This window comes from Diplotaxodon limnothrissa, linkage group LG17, assembly GCF_057381915.1.
Source record: "Diplotaxodon limnothrissa isolate DT_005_m linkage group LG17, D_limnothrissa_male_GT1.1, whole genome shotgun sequence".
NCBI lineage: Eukaryota > Metazoa > Chordata > Actinopteri > Cichliformes > Cichlidae > Diplotaxodon > Diplotaxodon limnothrissa.
In genome coordinates, this window is record NC_140612.1 from 5,756,325 (window position 1) to 5,774,385 (window position 18,061).

General features: G+C 44.3%; 1 protein-coding gene across 1 annotated transcript in view; it reads right to left on the reverse strand.

The window, feature by feature from the left end:
* The window catches only part of LOC146614542 (sodium-coupled neutral amino acid symporter 2-like), a 60,476-nt gene extending 43,212 nt beyond the window's left edge, over positions 1–17,264 (reverse strand). The window contains exons 1-5 of the mRNA XM_085376558.1: positions 17,249–17,264; positions 16,810–16,880; positions 15,113–15,194; positions 14,175–14,233; positions 13,704–13,847 (exon numbers count right to left, since the gene is read on the reverse strand). Coding sequence (XP_085232684.1) covers positions 13,704–13,847; positions 14,175–14,233; positions 15,113–15,194; positions 16,810–16,880; positions 17,249–17,264 — 372 coding nt within the window. The remainder of the gene's footprint in view (positions 1–13,703; positions 13,848–14,174; positions 14,234–15,112; positions 15,195–16,809; positions 16,881–17,248) is intronic.
* Between the last annotated feature and the right edge of the window lie 797 nt (positions 17,265–18,061).

Here is an 18,061-nt window from a genome sequence, read left to right on the forward strand (position 1 = left end):
CAGACCCTGAAAGGCAGTTTAGGCTGAGCCAGTGGAATAGTTAAATTTTGCCGTTTCACTCAAAACTACAGAATTAAAACTGTGCTCCTCCGAGTACAGTCGGAGAATAAAAAAGCCCACAAAAGAGTATTTCCTGTGTCCTGTCTCATTCCCCATGACCGGGCCACATTTATACAGCACAAACAACTTACTTTGCAACCATTAAAAAAAATTGTAGAAATAGGTGATGATGCATTGTAGTGGTTGGTAAACAGATTTATGAATGCTGGAGGGTAATGAGATGACATAAAGGGGTGTTAGTGTTACTCTAATGTGAACTGGATAGACTTTCCATTGAGGGGAAAAAAAGAGGTAGAATTCTGTGTGAAATACAGGGAGTGCAGAATTATTAGGCAAGTTGTATTTTTGAGGAATAATTTTATTATTGAACATCAACCATGTTCTCAATGAACCCAAAAAACTCATTAATATCAAAGCTGAATGTTTTTGGAAGTAGTTTTTAGTTTGTTTTCAGTTTTAGCTATTTTAGGGGGATATCTGTGTGTGCAGGTGACTATTACTAATTATTAGGCAACTTAACAAAAAACAAATATATACCCATTTCAATTATTTATTTTTACCAGTGAAACCAATATAACATCTCCACATTCACAAATATACATTTCTGACATTCAAAAACAAAACAAAAACAATTCAGCGACCAATATAGCCACCTTTCTTTGCAAGGACACTCAAAAGCCTGCCATCCGTGGATTCTGTCAGTGTTTTGGTCTGTTCACCATCAACATTGCGTGCAGCAGCAACCACAGCCTGTTAGGAGGTGGTGGGTAGGTGTATTGTTGTTGTTTGGGTTTGTTTTCCTTTTCGTTATAGGTAGGCGAGGCGGGGCTTGATGGCATTCCGACACACCTGCGACGCATCGGACGTCATCAGTGAGCGCTTTTAGGGAGCAGAGTCACGGACGTCTGGTGTCGGAGTATTGTCGCTGTCACAAGTGGTAACGAGTTAGCACAGGCTGAATCTGTTGATTCTACGCTGTGGAGCTGTATGTTTTAAGGATCCACGTTTTGACTGCTTCTCTTTTGTCTTAGCCTGTTCCATTGCCTGCCTGCCTACCTAGGATTTTGTGTTGGCTATTGTGGATCCGCGACGGAGTGCTACGTTCCATCAGGCTGCGGTCACTGCGGCAGCTGTGGTTTGTGTGTCAAGTAAGCTCTCCAACTCTCTCCGTCCACTTGTGTTTAACGTTCGGCCATCAACGGTACGCCGTAAACTCTGTTTTGTTCCTTGTTGTCAGGTAGCTCCGGTGCGTCACCTGCCTACCTGCATACCTCGGCTCCGTCTCATCTCCTCGGTGTTGATCTCCTGGCACATTTTTTATCTATCACTGTATATAGCCCCTTTCCTTGTAAATATTCCCTACTCGTGTATATAAACTTGCATCACAAACTATTTGGTGTCCGTGTGTGTTTCTGCCACGTAATCCATCCGTGTCAGTTTACCTAACACAGCCTCCCAGACACTGTTCAGAGAGGTGTACTGTTTTCCCTCCTTGTAAATCTCACATTTGTTGGTTTTTTTTTTTTTTTTTTTTTTTGGCCTGTCCCGTTTGGCTCTTTTGCCATCAGAATTGTTGTCTAAAGGCAAAGAAAGATGCCCAACGGATTTACTTTACCAAACTGACCATCCCAGCCTTGCCGTAATGGTCCATTTGATTCACCTTTTATTGTTTATTTTATTTTCACTTACTGAATACGGGACAGACTTGACTGGGGGAAAGAAGGGGAGAAAGAAAGAGGGAAAGAGAAACTCACATTTGATGATGGACCACAGGTTCTCAATGGGGTTCAGATCAGGTGAACATGGTGGCCAGGTTTTTCTTCTTTTATACCCTTTCTTGCCAGCCACGCTGTGGAGTACTTGGACGCGTGTGATGGAGCATTGTCCTGCATGAAAATCATGTTTTTCTTGAAGGATGCAGACTTCTTCCTGTACCACAGCTTGAAGAAGGTGTCTTCCAGAAACTGACAGTAGGACTGGGAGTTGAGCTTGACTCCATCCTCAACCCGAAAAGGCCCCACAAGCTCATCTTTGATGATACCAGCCCAAACCAGTACTCCACCTCCACCTTGCTGGCGTCTGAGTCGGACTGGAGCTCTCTGCCCATTACCAATCCAGCCACGGGCCCATCCATCTGGCCCATCAAGACTCACTCTCATTTCATCAGTCCATAAAACCTTAGAAAAACCAGTCTTGAGATATTTCTTGGCCCAGTCTTGACGTTTCAGCTTGTGTGTCTTGTTCACTGGTGGTCGTCTTTCAGCCTTTCTTACCTTGGCCATGTCTCTGAGTATTGCACACCTTGTGCTTTTGGGCACTCCAGTGATGTTGCAGCTCTGAAATATGGCCAAACTGGTGGCAAGTGGCATCTTGGCAGCTGCACGCTTGACTTTTCTCAGTTCATGGGCAGTTATTTTGCGCCTTGGTTTTTCCACACGCTTCTTGCGACCCTGTTGATTGTTCGATGATCACGCTTCAGAAGCTTTGCAATTTTGAGACTGCTGCATCCCTCTGCAAGATACCTCACTATTTTTGACTTTTCTGAGCCTGTCAAGTCCTTCTTTTGACCCATTTTGCCAAAGGAAAGGAAGTTGCCTAATAATTATGCACACCTGATATAGGGTGTTGATGTCATTAGACCACACCCCTTCTCATTACAGAGATGCACATCACCTAATATGCTTAATTGGTAGTAGGCTTTCGAGCCTATACAGCTTTGAGTAAGACAACATGCATGAAGAGGATGATGTGGACAAAATACTCATTTGCCTAATAATTCTGCACTCCCTATATATCTGTAGCTATATAAACAGAAATATCTGTTTGCTAAATGAAGCCAGCTAAGTTAAATCATATTTTTATTTGAACTCTGATAAAAGTAATAGAACTGTGACTTTTGTTTGTTACAGTGGCAGTAAGGAAGAGGTTTCCCAATGTGTCAAGAGGGGCTTTGGGGATTGCAGTGAATTTGAAGCTGGAGGAACTGAGACTGATGGAAAAGAAAACAAATTACATTTTAAGTATGTTGATTTATGTTCTCACACACACACACACACACACACACACACACACACACACACATATATCCGTGTGTGTGTGTGTGTGTGTGTGTGTGTGTGTGTGTGTGTGTGTGTGTGTGTGTGTGTTTTAGAATGTTTAAGTATGTTATGAAAATAATATAAAATATATGTTCCTTGCTTGATTGATATGTATGTTTTAGACATCAAATAAAGATTTTTTTCAGTTGTTACATGTGAATGTGTTTACTTAGATTTAAATATATGAAGGGTAATATATATTTTTATAAAAAAAAACAAAAAACACCCAGCACGCCCCTGCAGGCGGTTTATCCTTCAAGCTCGGGTCCTCTACCAGAGGCCTGGGAGCTTGAGGGTCCTGCGCAGTATCTTAGCTGTTCCCAGGACTGCGCTCTTCTGGACAGAGATCTCCGATGTTATTCCCGGGATCTGCTGGAGCCACTCGCCTAGCTTGGGAGTCACCGCACCTAGTGCTCCGATTACCACGGGGATCACCGTTACCTTCACCCTCCACATCCTCTCGAGCTCTTCTCTGAGCCCTTGGTATTTCTCCAGCTTCTCGTGTTCCTTCTTCCTGATATTGCTGTCATTCGGAACCGCTACATCGATCACTACGGCCGCCTTCTTCTGTTTGTCTACCACCACTATGTCCGGTTGGTTAGCCACCACCATTTTGTCCGTCTGTATCTGGAAGTCCCACAGGATCTTAGCTCGGTCATTCTCCACCACCCTTGGGGGGCCTCTCCCATTTTGACCTCGGGACTTCCAGGTTATACTCAGCACAGATGTTCCTGTACACTATGCCGGCCACTTGGTTATGGCGTTCCATGTATGCCTTGCCTGCTAGCATCTTGCACCCTGCTGTTATGTGCTGGATTGTTTCTGGGGCATCTTTACACAGCCTGCACCTGGGGTCTTGCCTGGTGTGATAGACCCCAGCCTCTATGGATCTTGTACTCAGAGCTTGTTCTTGTGCTGCCGTGATTAGTGCCTCTGTGCGGTCTTTCAGTCCAGCTTTGTCCAGCCACTGGTAGGATTTCTGGATATCAGCCACCTCCTCTATCTGCCGGTGGTACATACCGTGCAGGGGCCTGCCCTTCCATGATGGTTCCTCGTCTCCCTCCTCTTTCTTGGGTTTCTGCTGCCTGAGGTATTCACTGAGCACTCGGTCAGTTGGGGCCATCTTCCCAATGTATTCTTGGATGTTCGTTGTCTCATCCTGGACTGTGGTGCTGACACTCACCAGTCCCCGGCCCCCTTCCTTCCGCTTAGCGTACAGCCTCAGGGTGCTGGACTTGGGGTGAAACCCTCCATGCATGGTAAGGAGCTTTCTTGTCTTTATGTCAGTGGCTTCTATCTCCTCCTTTGGCCAGCCTATTACCCCAGCAGGGTACCTGATCACGGGCAGGGCGTACGTGTTGATGGCCCGGATCTTGTTCTTACCATTCAGCTGACTCCTCAGGACTTGCCTGACCCTCTGCAGGTACTTGGTGGTTGCAGCTTTTCTAGCGGCCTCTTCATGGTTCCCATTCGCCTGCGGGATCCCCAGGTACTTGTAACTGTCCTCTATGTCTGCAATGTTGCCTTCTGGTAGTTCAATCCCCTCAGTTCTGACTACCTTCCCTCTCTTTGTTACCATCCGACTACACTTCTTCAGTCCGAATGACATTCCAATGTCATTGCTGTATAGCTTGGTAGTGTGGATCCGTGAATCGATGTCTTGTTCACTCTTGGCTTCATCTCCTTGGTAGATCCCGCACTTGATGGTGACTTGTGCTATGGGCTTGGAGTTGGCCTCTAGTGTTGTACGCCACATCCCCACTGAGTTCCTGATGAAGGCTCTTAGGGTCCCATTGATCTTGTACAATTCTAGGCATTCCAGTATCCAGCTGTGGGGCATTGAGTCATAGGCCTTCTTGTAATCAATCCAGGCAGTGCACAGGTTGGTCAGTCTGGTCTTGCAGACTCGCCTGACTGTTCTGTCTACCAGTAGCTGGTGTTTTGCGCCTCTGGTATTCTTGCCAATTCCTTTCTGTGTCCCGCTCATGTATTGACCCATGTGCCTGTTCATCTTAGCCGATATGATGCCTGACAGGAGCTTCCATGTAGTACTGAGGCAGGTGTTTGGTCGGTAGTTGGAGGGGACCGGTCCCTTCTTGGGGTCCTTGGGAATCAGGACCGTCCGACCTTTGGTTAGCCATTCTGGGTGCCTCTCGTTAACTAGCAGCTGGTTCATTTGTGCTGCCAGACGCTCGTGGAGTGCAGTCAGCTTCTTCAGCCAGTAGGCGTGAACCATGTCGGGCCCTGGTGCTGTCCAACTCTTCATACTGGAGACCCTTTCTTGGATATCTGCCACTGTGATGGTTACTGGACCCTGTTCAGGGAGGTCGCTGTGGTCTGCCCTCAGATCCACTAGCCACTGAGCATTGCCGTTATGGGTTGCGTCCTTCTCCCATATGCTCTTCCAGTATTGCTCCGTCTCCAGCCTTGGTGGTGCTGTTCTCTTATTGTTCCCTTGCCACTGAGAGTACACCTTTGCTGGTTCTGTGGAGAACAGCTGGTTTATTCTCCTGCCTTCTATCTCTCTGGTGTACCTCCTCAAGCGGCTGGCCAAGGCTGTGAGTCTTTGCTTGGCAGTTTCCAAGGCCTCAGGTATGGACAGCTTGCTGTATTTCTTATGCACCTTCTTTGTCGCACCTTTCTGGAACTCCGTTAGTTGGCTAACCTCCCTCCGTGCTACTTTGATCTTGCCCTCTAGCCTCCTTCTCCATGGAGGGTACTGCCCCTTGTAGCTGTTCAACTTGTAGCCAAGCATCTCACTGATCACTGCTGCCGTATTGTAGATCAGCTTGTTAGTGTCGGTAATCGTGGTTGTAGGTATTGTCCGTAGTGCTGCATTAACATCATCTAGCAGACCTTCTGAGGGTACTTCATACATATATTTGAATGATTTTAAATAATTTTCATTTGTATTTTGAAATTTATTTCAAAGTTGGTTACTGGCCTGGTAGCCTGGCTGCCCCTGGGAGGGTCCGGGACGGGCATGGAGGCTTGGGTCCTGGCTGTTGTGTCGCCGGAGCAGTGGGCGGGTGGGTGCAGGGGGGCTCAGCCCCAGTGCAGGGGACCTCTGGTGCATCGGCCCAACTAGGGGGCTCTCTAACTGGTGGGGAGGTTGTTATATCTTTGCAGGTGGTCTCCTCACTACAGAAGCTCACTCTGCAGGTGGGGGGAGAGATATAGGAGAGGTGGAGAATGAACTCAACCTGGGTGTCTATTGTCTTGTGTAGTTTGGGAGATGATTGGATGATTGGATGATGGGGCAAGCGGCCCCTCCCTGGGGCGTGCCCGCGGGCTGCCGGCAGAGCCCGCGGGCACGCCACTGCAACCCCCTCTGGCCTCTGCTCCGTAGCTGCGGGGTGACCTCTCGTTTGGGGCTCTACTCAGCTCTTCCCAGGAGGGTGGCACGGTTCCCCCCCCTTTGGTGGTCCTCCTCGGGTCCTTGTACTCTGAGGCCTCTGGATATCTGGGGCCTGGATCTCCTCCATACCTGCTTCTTACCCTGGTGGATGGGGCTATGGCTCCCCACACTCCCTAGCAGATCGTTACATGGAGAAACCTTTGGAATACAAGCATGCTGATCCACACAGGTATGCACACAGGTGTACACACGGGTATTCACAGACGCGGACTACACCTTTCTTGGCTGCTGCCTCAAAGCACATTGTGCGCTGTCTATCTTGCGTGCTGCACAATATCGTTTAATATTTAGTATCTACTGTTATCTACAGCTAGCTAGTTTATTGTGATGGTGCTGTTTTTTTATTATGTTGCTCTTTGTTGTTTGCTTTCTCTACTGTTTTTTTTTCTCCATACAGGTGATCCAGGTGTTTTGTTTGTTTGTTTTTTCTTTCTTCCCCCTTTCTCACCGTCTCTTCTCCCCTTTGGTTTTCTTTCTCTGCCTCTCTTTCTTTCATTCTTTCTCCCTGTCCTATCCCCCAGTCATGTCTGTCCCGTTTGTAGCAACCGAAAATAAAATCAATTCATAATTATAATAAAGGTCAATCAAATGGACCAATATGGCAAGGCCATGATGATCCACTTGGTAAAATAAATCCGCTTGGCATCTTTCTTGGCCTTAAGACAACAATTCTGATGGCTAAAGATCCAAACGGGACACCAAAAAAAAAAAAAGAAAAGAAAAAAAAGAAATATTTCAAAATATACAAAAAATGGCCAAAAAATATATGTACTAAGATACATTTTAGAATATATTTATAACATATTTTGAAATGTATTTTAGCACATATATGTTTTGGCCATTTTTTGTATTGAGTACAAATTAGTATTCATAGTAACTTTTAGTAAAGACTGTCTCAGCACCAATTATTGTGAAAGCCCGACTTCTGATGCAGTCCTCCCTACCCAACCAGATTGGTGAGCCTTAGGTGCCTATATGAGCAGATTTATTTCCTTTAAATTCACTAAGAATACGGTCAAACTGGGACAGTACTGGTTGATAACATCACAACACAACAAAGAAAGACCTAATCGGGTTCTCTGAAATCTTTGATTTAACCCTCGTGCTCCCCGTCGGGGCAGCTCCGGACCCCGGTGGTCCCAGAGTACCCCTGGGTAGCATTTCACAGGCCGCGCATCAGGGTTGGCTCGCGCCCTGTACACCCACATTTCCCTCCCTGAATGCCACTCCCGTTTCAATTTTTCTCCTAGTTTCAGGCAGGCTCTATCATGTTCGTCCATGGGAGGCCGCTGTTAAACTGCTTTATGTGTGAGAGCACCTTCCTTCTTTTCACAGGGTGGTTTAAGCCTTTGACATTCCAGCTTACAAAGTTTAAGCGACTACCCATAGTTTTGCACTAAAAATGTAAGAAAACAAGTGCAGCGGAAAACAGAGTACGAGAAAGAAGACAAATAAGAGACTGAAACAGAGAGTAGAATGGTTCCCGGATCCCCCAACTTGACAAAACAACATACAACTACCCTGGCTCTGAAGGGTGTCTCCCCCCTACTCCAGACAGCTGCTAAGGAAAAAAGCAGCAAGCTCTCCAAAACACACACTGTGTACCCTCCAGAAAAAGAAACTCTTCCTGTCTAACACTAAGAACTAACTTTAGCTCCCATAACAATGATTTCAGTAAACACAACACTCCTAAATAAACAGTAGAATTTTTAAAGCAATCAGCATGGAACCCCAACACAACCAATAACCAACTTTGGGGACAATAGAAGCAATGTGATATGAATAGCCTCCCTGCTAGTAAATAGCAGAGAAGAAAAAGAAGAACAAAAAAGAAAAAAAAAAAAAAAAGAAGAGGCGTCCGCAATGTCTGAGTATGAACGAAAGTCCTTGCATATCCTAGGAGAGGAAGGTAGTCAGAACAGTCTACTCACAGGGCTGTCCTGCGGACAAACGTCGGGACCAGACAAACAGGCTCTCAGGGTGATTCGGCTGTAGCGGGCAGGTCGACCAAGTATCTCCTTGCTTCATCGGCTGAAAGAAGCCAGCGTCTTGCGCCGCCAGGAGACGTGATGCGAAGTTGTGCAGGATACAGCAGAGCGGGCTTGAGACCTTGTTTATACAGCTCGGACATCACTTCACGGTACTCCGCTCGCTTGCTCAGAACTTCCGGGCGGTAATCCTCCACCACGCGAATCTGCCGACCATGGTATTCTAGTTTCCCTCCTCGCCGGGCCTCTCGGATAAGAAGGTCCTTTACCTGGTACCGATGAAGGCGTATAATTACGGGGCGCGGTCTCTGTCCTGGGGCCGGCTTAGCGGCAGGTATATGGTGGGCTCTGTCGATCTCTGGGCGGGCCTCTCCTTCCCGAAAACCTCGCAGAGCAAATCTGCAAAAAATTCTGTAGGACGCCCACCTTCAGCACCCTCCTCGAGTTCCAGGATACGCAGGTTTTGGCGCCTACTTCGGCTTTCTAAGCCCGTAACTTTAGCCAGAAGTTAGATTTGCTGAGGTTGGAACAAACGTTCTCAAGGTCTCTAACCCGCTGGCTTAAGTCGTCCGCTGCTAGCTCTAAAGATCCGAGCCGCTGACCATGATCTTCTACCGCAGAGCGGACTTCGTCAAACTTCGACTCCAGTAGGCCAAAAGATGTTTTGAAATCACTGGCCAATGCCTCCCTATGCTGCTCCAGAAGGGAGGAGATGGCCGCCATGTTCAGCTTAGGTGCGTCGTCCTCCTTTTCTGCCGCTTTAGTGCGTTTTGAGGCCATGTTAGAACGAGCAAAAACCAATTTTGGAACCCGTAAAATAAAATATACACAGTTCAAAAGTTTTGTTGTGAATTGGCAGGTTTAGGAGTGGAAAAAGGTAGAAAAGTTAGCGGAGCAGTCTTCTCTTCCTACTACATCCCCTTAGCGACCGATTAGAGAAACTAATCGAGTCTAATAACAGATTAAATGCCATGTTGAGGCTGTCATTTTCAGCATCTACATGGATGTTAAAATCACCCACAATAATTATTTTATCTGAGCTCAGAACTAAATTAGATATAAAGTCTGAGAAATCAGACAGAAACTGTGTCAGGCCCAGGTGGACGATATATGATAACAAGTAAGACTGGTTTCTGAATTTTACAGCTGGGGTGGACGAGGCTAAGCATCAGGCTTTCAAATTAAAAGTCTGTCTTGGTCTTTCGTTGATTAATAGGCTGGTGTGAAAAATTGCTGCCACACCGCCCCCTCGGCCTGTGCTTCGAGATCTCTGGTAGTTAGAATGACTCGGGGGTGTTGATTCATTTAAACTAACATAATCATCCTGCTGCAACCAGGTTTCTGTAAGGCAGAGTAAATCGATTTGTTTAAGTTTTAATATTTAATAATCCACATTTCACTGTATTGTTCTTTCTTTGTGATTTTTTTTTATGTTTAAGTTGTTTATTGCTGTTTTTTAGTTTGTTTTTTGTCTGTTTGGGAGCTGACACAGTCTCAATGGAAATGGGTTTTTTTTTTTGGGGGGGGGGGGGGGGGGGTAACAGGAGGAGAGAAGCTGCAGAGAGTAAGACTGCAACTCTGCTTCCTGGTCCCAACTCTGGATAGTCATATTTTGGGGGGTTTAATAAATGTGTCCATATTTCTAGAGATGAGAGCTGCTCCATTCAAAGTGGGATGGATGCCGTCTCTCCTAACAAGACCAGGTTTCCTCCAGAAGGTTTGCCAATTATCTATGAAGCCCACATCGTTTCTGGGACACCACTCAGACAGCCAGCAATTTAAGGAGAACATGCGGCTAAACATGTCACTCCTGGTCTGATTGGGGAGGGGAAATTACAGAGTCCGACATTGTTTTGGCAAAGTTACACACAGATTCAATATTGATTTTAGTGACCTACAAGGCCCAGGTCCATGGTGTCCGTATATGTACCAGCTTCTCTAAACATGTGCCAGACTATGTGTTCAAAACAGTCTTGCAGGACAGGTATGGCCCCCTCTGGCCATGTCTTCACCTCTCTCAAAACTGGTTGGGTCTGTTTGTTGATAGGTCTGTAGACCGGAATGAGAAGTATGGAGATGTGGTTCGATTGTCCAATGTGGGGGAGGGATATTTCTGTAAACAAGGTCTAACATGTTGTCATCTCTTGTTGCAAGGTCAATGTTTTGATGAAATTCGGGTAGAACTGATTTAAGTGCAAACTTATTAAAATTCCCAGTGACGATGAAGAAGCTGTCAGGGTGGACTGTTTGCACATCACTGATAATCTTGTAGTGTTCACTGAGTGCTCCACTAGCTTTATCATTAATGCTAGCACTAGGTGGGATGTAAACAGCAATGATGATCACCACAGTGAACACTCTTGGGCATCTGACTGCCAAGACCTCCACAAGTTCTGAACAATGCACTGAAACAATCACTGCATTTCTACACCAGCTGTTTTTGATGTCAGTAAACAGTCCGCCACCGCGTGTCTTACCAAAGAATAAGGGGTCTCTGTCGGCACGGTAGCTGGCTAGCTCATCTAGCTGAATAGGGCAGTCTGCGAGTCCGCGTGCCTCCGTGTAGCCATGTTTCAGTACAAATAAGAACACAGTGGTGTCCTATTTCTTTCCAGGAGTTTAGAAGTAGCCTTAAACAGTCCAGTTTATTTTCTATGGAGCACACATTGGAGAGCAGAAGAGATGGAAGCGCTGGTTGTCTACGGTTAGCTTTTATCCTAGCATGGATCCCGGCTTGCTTACTGCGCTTTCACATCCTTGCACACGGTTTTTGACAGACTTCCGGGCAGATGCTGAGACACGATGGGGCCATAAACCGTCTGTTCAGAGCTCACAAAATGCCGCAGCAGCACAGTTTTTCCAGTGTGTCTCCATCTAGTTGAGTTTGCTAGCGTTTTCTTAACTCTAAAAGTTGCTGGCAGTTATAGACGTGTTTGCCTGTAGTTCCAACACACATTACAACTTTACATTAAACCAGAATTTAAATAGAACTTTATAAAAATAAATAATAGCACCATAGTTTGGACCTGTTGTAGCCGCTGAGACCTAGCGCACCGCCATGTTTTTGTTGTGTTGATTTTGTCATGATGTGCGGGAACACAAACATGCTAGCACACTACTCAGTGGCATCAGGTGGGTTTTTTCCAGTGATGGGAATAACGGCATTACAAGTAACGGCGTAACTTTTTTCAGTAACCAGTAATCTAACTAATTACTATTTCTATTGTTACAACGCCGTTACTGTTACTAACAAGAAAAGGCAGTGCGGTCGCGTGTCCGCGGACGGCAATCACGATCACTTTTTGGCACAACACCTGGAGCTCAGGGGGGCAAAACAATCGCATGAGTGCTGCTGTTTGACTGAGGAAGTAGTCGTGGTAAGCCAATCACATGACCACTTCAAGATGACAAAGCAGCAAGGTGACATATACCAGTTTTTAAATTATGTTGATAGGCCTCGTAAAACCAGAGTCATGATAAACAATATATACGCGTTTTTTCCTCAATAGTTTCGTCACATTTACTGTCAAAGGACAGCGCTAGCAAGTACTCTCTGCTTATGAGCAAAAACAAAAAACAGCCCGTTCGTGTTGGTGGAAAAATGTACCATGTCAACCAATCAAAAACTGATATGGCAACATGACATTTGGTTGTTTAGGAAGAGGGGGAAGTTTTTAGGAGAGAGAGCGAGAGAGACAGCAGAAAAAGAGAGAGAGCGAGTTTTGAGATGTGAGAGATTTGTGACGTTTAGCGTGTTTGGAGTGTGTAGTTAGTGTGTAGTGTTGTGTATAGTTTTGTGTGTCAGAACAATGAGGCGACTGCTGTCTCCAGGTAGAAAAAGGAGTGATACACCTGCTGCTGTCAGACCTGCAGGTATCAGGCTGTGATGTTCTCCTTTATAGTGGACAGAAATTATTTTTTTGGAGTGGCACAAATAATTTGTGTGGCATCTTATTGAATGCAGAACACCTGATTGTTATATAAATGGTTTGAAATGGTTATTAAAAAAAAGGGTAAAAGGTAAATGGCTGCAAATAACTTTGTTGTTTGCAAAACTTGTGCATATGATTTTAAAATTGACCATTTATATTTGCATTTAAAGTTATGAAATAAGATTCAGTAAACTTGTTTGTGGTTGTTACAGTAAAAAAATATAACTTTCTACTCGGATTTTATGTTTTTTGTCTGATTTTAGATCAATTGTGTTAATACAGTCTGTCAAAATGAAAACATAACTGTAAATTCAGACACGTGAAGTTGTGCTGAAAAGAATGATACCAACCAAGGCAAAGTAAATAGTTTTTAAAGGTAAAATGTAGAGGTAAAATCAAAAGTTGTGAAAAAATGGACAATTATACCCTGGACCCCAGAGGGTTAGACTTTTTTTTTTTTTTTTAAGTTACGCAATAGTTACTTTTCAACTAATTAATTACTTTTAGAATATTGTAACTCAGTTACTAATCAGTTACTTTTTTGAAGTAGTAACTAGTAACTATAATTAATTACTTTTTTAAAGTAACTTGCCCAACATTGGTTCTTGCATAACAGGCGTAATTACTGGGCTTGAAACCTTAGACGACCTAGAGAACAGAGCCCATTTAACATTTCGTATAACTTCTTGTGAACTGGTATAGGTGTGTGTTGACATTAACTGCGTCAAGAAACTAAATTTAGTTACATTTTTTCACACATAAAAATTTAGTGTACATATTTACACTTTAACTGTCTTGACTTACTGTTAAAAGTCAGGTATCCAAAAAGGGCAGCCAGCAGGTACATGATGAACATAGCCAGGAAAGAAACATTGGCGACATTCTGCATCTTCTTGCGGGAACGGCTGTTCAGCAGAGAGTTGAAGACATGTTTTATTTAGTCAGCAGACAAAAATCACTGTAAAAAATTCAAAAGTGTGTTTTTTTTGTCAGAGAAATTTAAATAAATGGCAGCGTATACTCACTCTTTGAGCTTGTTGTAAATGGGCAGGATATCAGGGTGGCACACAAAGGCAATAATAGGGACAGCATAAACAGTCTAGGGAGATCAAAAAAAAAAAATCATAACTGACATCCAAACACTAGAAATGATTCCCTTACGGTTTATTTCAGTTCTACAGATGTTCTAAGTTTTGAAGGCTTTTACCTGTGAATTGATGACAAAGTATTTTGGCCTGCAGGTGTCCTCGTCAGAAGTATTGTCGCTGTGTGAGCTGTTCAACGAATGAGTCGAGTTGTCATTGTGAATATCAGGGAGAGGGCATGGGATCTGGAACTTTTTGATGATCACCTTGAAGGAGCGGAGAGCAAATTTCCCATTTTAGCTCCTTATTGTGAAGGTGCAAAGGTTTATTTACAGCATTTACAGCATGATCAGAAACAAAGACTTGACCGTTGTTGTGCTGTCCTGTTCCACTATTAAATTAATTCATTTGACTACATTTTTAGAAAAAAAAAAGGAATCCTGCTCTTTTGTGTAGCAGGAAGAGATTTCACTGGAAGACTGAAATATGTTCTGACTCAAACTCAACTGGCAAACCAAGAACAGGCATTTGCCAAAGATTTGCGTAAAGGATGATATGGTAGCATGAGGAATGAGGAAAGGTGTGTCACTCACCACAATCAGAAAAAAGACCATGCATAGCAGTGGCAGACCACTTGTGTAACCAAGGCAACCTGAAAGAGGAAAAACACAATTAATAGCGATGCCCCCCTGTATCACGTCACTCTAAGCTATTAAAGTTTTAAAGGTTTTGAAATCTTGCATGTGTGCTAGTGTGTGTAAAGGGAATTTCTTTTCTTTTATGTATTGTTTATATGTTTTCGGAATATCACGGCCACCAGACTGGCCTTAGTCCATGGGCCCCTGGCGGGCACAGCCCAAAAGAGGGACACTGGACCAGCTCTGTATCCTCTCAAAATACTTGAGGTTTGCCCAACCAGTCTACATGTGTTTTGTGGACATATGGGGTGTATGGGGTGTTTGGCCCATTGCTCTGGGCCATTCAATCCTTATACAACCGTTGCAAGAGTGGTCCGCATAGCCAGCAATAAGTAAGTCGGACTCGTTACTTGTGGGTGATGGGCTCTGCCAAGGCTGCTCTTTGTCACTGATTCTGTTCGTAATTTTTATGGACAGAATTTCTAGGCATAGCCAAGTTGCGGAAGGCTTTACTTGGGTGGGCTCAGAATCTCATCTCTGCTTTTTGTGGATGATGTGGTTTTGTTGGCTTTGTCCGGTGATGGCCTCCAGCTCGCACTGGAATGGTTTGCAGCCAAGTGTGAAGAAGTGCGAATGAGAATCAGCACCTCCAAATCTGAGGCCATGGTCGTGGCTGTGGTGTGCCCACTCCAGATTAGGGACGAGTACCAGGAGAAGGAAGCAGGAGATCGAAAGTGGATTGGTGCTCTGGCTGCAATGATGCAGACGGTGTACCAGTCTGTCATGTTGAGGAGAGAGCTGAGTGTACAAGCAAAATTCTCAATTTACCGGTCAATTTATGTCCCTACCCTCACCCTATGGTCACGAAAGAACAAGATCGCAACTTTCCTTACCTAAGTCCCTGCGCAGTGTCAGGGGCAGGATAATGCAAAGACTAACCAGCAACACCAGGTAGTCACCATGATGTACCATTGTCTGAAATACAGGACAGAGCATGTCAGTGTTAGTTGACAGATCACCAATGAATCATCATGTAGGTAAAGATTTCTGTAGCTGTGTTAAAGGGGCAACACACCATGTTAGGTTGTTTTGCAGTGTTATACTGTGAAATCTACTATGAATTAGTTAGAGTTAGAATGTTCTGTTAGTCTTATCATCTTTCTCAGGTGTATCTTGCATATGAAGTAGCTTTGATCTCATCATAAACTGATGAACCAGGACTACAAGTAAACTAATTAGTTCTGTGACACAGAAAACCGCACACTGAATCCACTTTCTCATCAGACTCCTCTCAGATCCTCTACAGCTTTTAGTCCTGTTTAACACTGGCTACATCAACTGTAAAATTGAAAGCATTTTGTTTGTCACTAACCAAAACAACTACCATTTTCATCTCATAAGGCCCCCCTGGCGCCAGCTGGATGCTCAAGGCAAAAGCTGACGGGAATAACAAAATATTCTCCTTAGATAACAAGACTGTGTTGTGACTTTCTTCCTCCTCATTCAAGGTTACCTGCGTCGACTGAAGATTGTTGACTTTTGCCCAGCCGGGTGAAGGGACACTTTTTGGTGAAGGGACACTTTCTCTCGGCTGAACACGGAACACACACGCACACATATGCATGTACACTGACACAGACCTACACTCACCCCACAACCCCACTCCAAAGCTTATGCTTCGAAGCTTATGCCTTCTATGTTGTGAGATGTGATGATTCATGTGCTGAGGTGTTTTTTTCTGTTCTCAAACTGATCTCCCTGTGTGGCTCAGTCTGGGGGGAGTTCTTTTTTCTTGTCTTTCCTCATGTTGTGCATTTTCCATTGTTTCGACTGGGGTCGCTGCTCGTGTGGTCAAGCAGCCAGGGCTACCTAGCCTGACCTGTCTCCCCAATATGATGTTTGTGTATTGTATGTGTGATTGGCATAGTATCATCTATCTTAACTGCCCATTGGGGATAAATAAAGTGTCTCTGACTCTGACTGATTCCCTAAAAGGGCCCTCTGAAAGAGCCACTCAGAGAGATGGAACACCCTCCGTCCTTTAAAAACAGCCAGACAGTCCTCCTACACATCCCGCCTGTGCTCCAAGCAGAGCGACAAATGCCTATTTCACCTTCCCTCAGCACTTGAAAAACAACTGGCAGCCATTTTGCTTAACATGTCCACCTCAAGTGCTTCTCTCAGGTGTTCCTGGTCTCTTTCATTCCTTCTAGGAATTTTTGTTTTTCACCAACACCTTAGTCTTAGTGCAACCAGGAAACATTCCTTTTAGGGCGAGTAAACTATGCCGTATTGACATTTTGTTTACATCTTTGGCTGCACAACAAATGGTCTGGTGCTCTGATCTGAACCACTACCAAAATCAAATCAGATGTTCCTTGGACAGAGGCCAACCTGACTGATTTGTCCTCGGATATCTTGGAAATAAGTGTACAACCTCCAGGTCCATCAAATTAGATTTGGTAATAGTATTTATTTAAGTAATATGCCAGTATCAGCAGTGTTTCTTGTGGTAGGTGAAATAAAACAGTGAAACATGAACAAGAAAGAAATTTTGTGTGGAAGTTGCTAAAATATTTAAGTTACTCACTTGACATTGGCTCCTGTGAATGCTTTTATAACGGTGGGTAGTTCGTATGATGTAGAGGTAGCTCGACATGACTGTTGAGGGGGAAAAAAAGCAAAACAACAACAACAACAACAACAACAACAACAGCAGTTAGCACATTTTCCTGTAAAACTGAGGGAGAGAAAAGAAAAGGAGGAAACTGCCATAAAAATAGCGATCTCTAATATTTGGCAAGGGGCCCAGATGTTCCAAAGAAAAGAATCACGACATGTTGTAAAATGACTCAAGGTTTTACTGGAAGCTGCTTCCAAAAAACACAAGCTGCTTTCCATCAACCAAGGTTTCCCCCTGTGCCTCCCCCCTCCATGCGCTCATTGCAGACACAGAGGAGCAGTGATTTGGCTTTCTGAGTGAGCACATGTTGGATCTATTACAGTCATGTAACATTCATTTTTCTTACCTCCAATATACCTCATGATGATGAAGAGGGAGGCTGTGAATTTTCCCAGTCTCCCAAAGACTTTGTAACACAACTGCTCGTAATCCAGTACACCTAAATACACAAAGAATTGTGGATTAAAAAAAATACACTAACAAGCATTTGGGGATGTTTGCCTGTTAAACTTATCTAATTCATTGGCTATCTTCAGCAACAAGTGCACAGAATACAACGAGAAGATGGTGAAAAACTTAAGGAGAATCCTGTAAATGGAAAAGGGAGTGCTCTGAGTCCCCGTGTTTTAACCCAGCGGGCATGATTATGGATGCCGTGCAGGTGCGTCCGCCCTCCCTGCACGGCACCGCAGACCACGCCCCACCACACTCTCTCCAAACAATATTGACCGAACCAGCAGCAAATGAAGATCCAAACTAAGCTTCACATAAACATCGTCAAGGACTCCCTCTGATTTTTGCTGTTTTGCTTCCACCACAATAAAATCACTTCACTCTCTCTCTCTCTCTTTCTCGGTGTACTTCAAGAACAGTTTCCCGTCTATCTCTGAAATCTGTTTTCTGCATTATTCACTTGCTTGTTACGCACAACACTACAGTTATTTACAGCGCTGTCGGCCGATGTTTTTTTCCCCTTTTACTTACTTCCGAAAAGAAAACCTAATTTCTGCCATTCAATAGGCTTCTGAACAAATTTAAACTTTTTAAAATTATACAAAATGCAAAACGCTTAGCGTGTCTCTAATAAAACCGCTGTAACTTCAGAGGTAATGTTCATAAGTTGATTAATGATTTTCTTTCGTTTTTGATCTACTGCAGA